The sequence below is a fragment of the Electrophorus electricus genome, chromosome 6 (genome assembly GCF_041902795.1).
Source record: "Electrophorus electricus isolate QZ-2024a chromosome 6, ASM4190279v1, whole genome shotgun sequence".
NCBI classification, from domain to species: Eukaryota; Metazoa; Chordata; class Actinopteri; order Gymnotiformes; family Gymnotidae; genus Electrophorus; species Electrophorus electricus.
The window spans coordinates 16,126,267-16,132,809 of NC_137502.1; the positions used below are offsets into that span (position 1 = coordinate 16,126,267).

The 6,543-nt window shown below is 40.7% G+C and overlaps 1 protein-coding gene across 3 annotated transcripts in view; it reads left to right on the plus strand.

The window, feature by feature from the left end:
• Window positions 1–6,265, plus strand: part of LOC145658552 (uncharacterized) — a 103,843-nt gene extending 97,578 nt beyond the window's left edge. For all 3 annotated transcript variants that reach the window (XM_081715791.1, XM_081715793.1, XM_081715792.1), the window contains 2 exons: window positions 1,869–1,985; window positions 2,071–6,265. In XM_081715791.1, the coding sequence (XP_081571917.1) occupies window positions 1,869–1,985; window positions 2,071–2,176 (223 nt within the window). In that variant the 3' untranslated portion in view covers window positions 2,177–6,265. The remainder of the gene's footprint in view (window positions 1–1,868; window positions 1,986–2,070) is intronic.
• The last annotated feature ends 278 nt before the right edge of the window (window positions 6,266–6,543 follow it).

A 6,543-nucleotide genomic window follows, 5' to 3' on the forward strand; every position in this document is an offset into this window, starting at 1 on the left:
AACTGAAAAGCAAGATGCAGATTCATGAAGAGTTTTTTGATGATGTTTCTTTTTTGGGCATGCAGGTTAAAAAAATGAAGTCTCCTTTTCTTCTCTTGTTGTAGTCACATTCCAAGATCCATAGGCCTGCACACAGAAGTATTTGCTGTTATGTAAACTTTAATGCCCTTGCATGATCTTTTAGATGAAATATTTTAGAGACAGAATTATATTCTTTGGGTGATTTTGAAAAGAAAACAAAAAGGAAATTGCAGAGTTGCTGTAATAAAAAATATTCCCACACTATAGTCGTAACTGGCTCTATCTTGGAGGTTGTTGGTAAAATTATCTGGATTTCTGCAGGCAACAGGCAACACATCACATTTTACACTGTATTGTGTATTTGCTGAAGATAGGAATTAAGCAAATTTGGATGTAGGTTTGATCAGTCTTTCCATATTAAAAAAAACAAACACAAAAATGGCATGCTGTTGCAGTAAATGAAATATTATGCAATATAGCCAGATCAAGTTGGTGAAGCCTGTAACCGATTGCAAAAGTATTTCTGTGGACAAATTGTTTGCAAATAAAAGAATTCCAGTACCACCTGTAATCTGCCTAATAGTGGGCCTTCTTCAAAGATCAGTGTTTATTCATAAGTCTCGTATAACACGGAACAAGAGTGGTGTTTAAAGCAAAATCCCAGTAGTGATTCAGTGGCACGCATTGTGAGCTCCAGGGCAGGAGCAGCTGGGACCAAGGGCAGTAGGGCAAGAGCAGTTGGGACAATGGACAATATTGCAGGAGCAGCTGGGACAGTGGGCAATAGGGCAGCAGCATCTGGCACAATGGGTACAGCAGCTGGAGCAGCAGGTACCATCAACAGCAGCGTAGCAAAAAGGCCAAAGCTGATTCTTTCCTCTGGCAGCAGAACAAAACGAGCCAACAATAGATATATTTGAAACCCTGCAAGGTGTCAGCTATAAGTAGGAAACTGCACATTTACCCATTCACTAATCTTTACCATCATACATAGCATCCTGCAGGGGAATCCCTAAAACAGATCTTGCCAGCCAATGAAGGGAGTTTGGTCCCACAGTGCGAGGGGATTATTTGGATTACTCTTCCCTTTGAAATAGTCCATGATCAGAAAACTGGCAGTAAAGCAGACACCAGGAGAAAATATGTGAAGAACAGGGAAAAGAAGAAATAAGGAACCCATAAAACATGCTATGTTCTGCAGACACATAAGAAAAGTTTATCTTTTTTGGTAAATGTGGCTAGCATTATATTTTGAGAGACTCCAATGTGATGGAGAGAATGTAATGTTGTGGGGTTACTTTGCTGCCTGAGTATCTTAATGGCTTATAATCAAAGACAACCATGAATTCCAACCTTTAGGAGAAAGGTTTACAGCAGATCTAAAACTCAAAACAGGTCATGCAGTATGACAATAATCCAAAACACACGAGGAAACAAAATGTCAGCAGTGACTCAAACCTAAAAAGATCACAGTTCTGACCTCACTCGATAAATGGTATGTTGTTAGCAGGCGATTCAAGCAAGATGTTTAAAAAGTATGCCTAATCTGAAACAAATGATATGATTACGCATAACTGAAACAGGTGCCAAAATACACCTCATTTACTTTGCAGGACCGAATAGTCTCTAGAAAGCACTGGGTTGACATTTTTGCCAATAAAAGTGGGAACTTTTATTGTTTTCCGCTGGAATTCAACAGTCCTTGTGGATATCTTCATGGGAGGACTCTGAGGAGACCTGTAGGCTGAACCCGTCTGTAAACAGGTGCTGGTGACCCTGAATTATGTCCTCCATCTCACTATGACCTATTACTGCCTCCTTGAAGAGAAACGCCGCTCTCTTTGCAGAGGGTTGCTCCACAGGAGTCCACATCCTCAGCGGGACCATCCTCCAAGGCACCCATGCAGATGGGTGTCGCCAGGGTCCAGCAGAAACAGGAGGAGCAGGGGAGAAGATGCAATCAGGTGAGTAATGCTCCAGTTTCAGAGATGTTCTGCATCTCGGTGATAGTTACACACAGGGGTTGCTCTTCTCTCGTTTCATCTTTAGTTGTCTCCAGTACTGGAGGCATTCTCATGGACCAAAGACTCGCCAGGAGACTGCGAATCAAACCCATCCCTCTGCAGTCTCCACTCCATGTGTGCGTACTTGCTAGAGTGCCTGTGAGCTCAGGGTTCATTACACATCACCCCCTGTATCTGTCTTGAAATGAACAGTAACCATACTGAGCAAATTTCCTTTTATTTTCCTCCCTTTCCTAGCCCCATCACATTAGGTCTTCCCTGGCTATGCAAACACAGCTCCCATATCGTGGTCACATAATAGTGTCACTGCATGGGCCCCCTCCTGTTCCCCTCCTAGTTGCCTCCTCACTCGGGCTGTACCCATACTGTCCACCTCTGTGGAGAGCCCCGATGCCAACAACATCCCCATCGTGGTACAATATGAGGACCTTGCTGATGTCTTCAGCTTCCTCCCCATCCTCCCCACTGTAGCTTCAACTTTGCCATTAACCTGATGTAGGAAGGTTTACATCTGTCCCTTGCCTGACTCAGCTATCATCTTCTTCCTTAAGAAGAAAGATGGCAGGTTGAGGCCATGCGTTGACTTTATGAGTGCATTTAGACTCCTAGTTAAGTATCCATGCCTGTTCACATTAGTTGCTTTCAAGCAGCTACAGGGAGGGCAGTACTTTACAGAATTAGACCTACACAATGCCTACAATCTAATCAGGATTAAGGAGGGTTATGAATGCACATGCAACCCTGCAACGTGGAGGCAGTGACCGGATGGCCAAAACTCCAGATGCGCCGTGAGCTCCAGGGTGGTAAGGGTTAGCCAGCTTCTACCGGTGGTTCATTCTCTCCTGGACAGATTGTACGCAAAACTCTCTCCACTCACCCCTTTCGAGTGCATCCTGGGATACCAGCATCGACCATCTTTGCCAATGTTGAGTTTATGTGGAGTTGTTTGGATGTAATTATGAGCTGGAAGCTAAGAGACAGTTTAGTGGCTTCTAGTATGGACTACAATATTTGCATCACAATTCACTGAATGTTTGCATTCACAGCTGGAAAAAAATTGTAATCCTACTACAAATTGTAAGTATGAATGAGAAAGTATACTATTTCTTTACAGTATTTGTAAGGTGGGCTCGAACCCAGGTGATGACCCCCAACAGTCTACTGGGTGAGCAACCATGCTCTAATGGTGGGGCTGTATGCAGAACAGTTAGATTGTGGAACAGCTAAACAAGAAAAGTAAATAACCAAATGGGAGTTGAACCCTGGCTGCAAGACAGACAAAGACCCACTAGACTGCAGCAGCTATAAATCTATCTCTGCATATATCGCTCTTCAGAGAAATGGAGGATGACAAAACTAGAGGAGAAAAAAACTAAACACCACAACAAGCGTGGGAAAAGGGGGAACCAAGGATGCCACGGGAAGAATGGCAGCCCTGATGCCCTGTGGAAGACCAAACTAAAACTTCCCAAACAAAACCAGAAAACAGGGAGGAACTGTAATGGCTAAGGGGAGCCTTGGAAGAGAGACAGATTTGAGGGGGAAAACTGGAGAAGGGAGGGGATGTGTGAAAACATGGAAACCCTCGCAGCGCAGAAGCAAGGTGTAGCACAAGGGGGAAAACTGGAGAGAGGAGGGGACGTGTAAAAACACAAACAACCTCGCAGCACAGAAGTGAAGTGTAGCACAAGGGCTCACAGACCTCAATACCCGGCTAGGAGTTACCGGCTAGGAGCTTGACTCAGAACTTTAGCAAAGACCCAGCACTGGGTCACTGGGCTTATACAGGCCTAGAACAGCTGTTGGGCATTAAACCTGATTTGTGGTGTGACTGACTCAAGGGAGTATTACAGCATTTACAGTATTTTCCCCAGCATTTACAGTATTAGTTACACTATTTTCCTCTAATAACAATGATGCTATGAAGCTAATATTGTTGTGGAACTTACTAAAGTAACTTTCTGTGATGTTATAGCAAAAAGAAACATGCAAACTTGATGTATAGTCACTGATGACTTTATGTGTATTTGGAGAGGTTTTTGGATACTTTGGAGATGTCTAGGACACCTAGTGGAAAATAGCTACTTAGTCATTTCATGTATATGTTCAAAACTGTTCAATTTATTAGACAAGACCCTGGTAAATCAAGAAATGTAGAGGATGAGTGAAACTCCAGCATCAATAGACACATTATACACCCCCAAAAAAATCAAAGGCATTTTATGTTTTTTGGACATTTTCTATTGTATTAGATCAGCTCAAATTGAAACTAAATGATGGACAAATAAGCCTAGATGTGAATGGATGTCTTATCCCAAGTGTCCACTTCAGTTTGAATCCTGAATGATCATTGTGCTATGTGTACACTTTCAGATAACTAGTGTTAAAGTGACAAGTACAAATCATTCAAAATGACCTTAAAACTGCATATGCAGAATCCCGTGTACGGCCAACGATGCATTGTTACATACATAACAGGCTCAGCATGATCAATGGTGAAGTCTAACTAAGCTATCATCACTGAACTGTTATGAAATCCACTATCTCTCTATGTTAACGTTTCTTATGTCTGTTTTTTTCAGGCAGTTATGAAATTATTATATCCATGCCTTAACCCAATTATCCTAGGGTTTGCATATAAATATTTATATATGTATTACTTCGTGACTACCTCTTCATCTCAAGTATAACAGATAAAGGAAGATTATTTGAATTATTAATACTAGTACAGTAACATACATGTGTAGAAGTCATGCTCTCTACCCTTCTCTATATCTTTCTTCTATGCGCCTCTATCTCTCTAAGTAACCAACTCTGTTTTTAAGGTATGTGTTTCTTGATGAAAATGTAAATGCTTTCTAACATATAATTGTGTGCTTTATATTACTTATCAAAACATGTGCACTCTATATCTAAATATGTGGACCAAATGGCTCAGGTGAATTAAGGTAACTGATCCCACCTGTTATAGTTTAAAATACATTTTTTGTAACCAAATATCACCACCTATTTGTTTATTCCCCTCTTTCTCACTTAAAATTATTTTTGTTGACCTGTCAAAGCCGGAGACGAGACAATGAGGCTTGAATATGCATGAATGAACCTGAGAACGGTCTCTCCCCCTCCCAAGTCAGGGTTATAAACAATGCTCAGGAACAAAGAGTCAGAATAAGGAGTTTTTAGGTGATTAAACATGAGGAGAGTTTGACCCCAAAAGGAAGAAGTTAGAATCTCTGGTGAGAAGAGTTAAGTACTTAGCATAGTGTCTTATTTTATGTTCGTCTTATATCTAGTGTGTAAGTCTGTCTTAATCCATTTAATTGTTTTCCACTATTCCACCAACATAGTCAAATTTTTGTTTTGCATCGTTGGTAAAGTTAGAATTAATCCTGTTTGGCCAACAGTAATGAGTACTAACTAGCCAGTCTTAGATTTCTACAAACTACATCTGGTATAAGCTGTCCATCTCTGCTCTACACTCTCGGTGAACCTTTGGCACGTTGTCGTTGGCAACGCACTCAAAACTTCAGGATCAGGTGTTATTTCCACACATAAACTTCAGTGACCACGGAAAGACCAGCCAAATTGATGATTGTCTCTGAAAAGATATGCACTAATTTAGGAATGAGACTGATAACATTAATAAACCTTCGGTACTTAACCATTGTTAGTTGAATTATTTTCCTTGTATTGTAGGGTGGTGCCCCTTTTAAATCATTCATAAAATGTTTGTGTTTTTGCTACAGGTGCACTTAGGGGTTTATGAAACCCACATCACTGTTAGGCACAATTAGCTTGTGCATTTTAAATCTGACAATGTGTTATTAAAATTTACTTAATTGTAGTTTTTCTCTTTTTAAAATGTTCCTTTTTGCTGCCCTCACTGCAAATGATGCAAATGCTGAAATTTACATTTACATTTACGGCATTTAGCAGACGCTCTAATCCAGAGCGATTTCCAAAAGTGCTTTGTCATTTACTCATAGAATATATCCAAGTACAGTATAGTAGGTTAGAATTAAACATACCAATGAACTAGAATACTGTAGAATACAGGGATAAATGCTGATATCTAGAAGTGCAAAATACATAAGGTCTATCTTAAACAATGATAAGTGCTATAAACAATAAGTGCTAGAGTTTGTTAAAAAGCATAAATAATGCCCTACAATAAGTACTAAATTAGTCAGTCAATAAGGGAGCAGTGTCAGTTGTCCTTTAAATATTCTCCAAATAGATGGGTCTTCAGTCTGCATTTGAAGACTGCAACGGCCTCTGCTGTCCGGACAGCAAGTGGGAGTTCATTCCACCATCTTGGAGCCAGGACAGAAAATAGTCTCAATGCTTGTCGTCCATGAGACCTGAAGAAATGTATTTCAAGCCGAGCCGTACTTGAGGTTCAAATACTCGAGGTATAGATCGGGCTTTGACCATTGACCTCATGTATGAAGGGGCTGGTCTATTTTTGGATTTGTAGGCAATCATCAAGGTTTTAAAT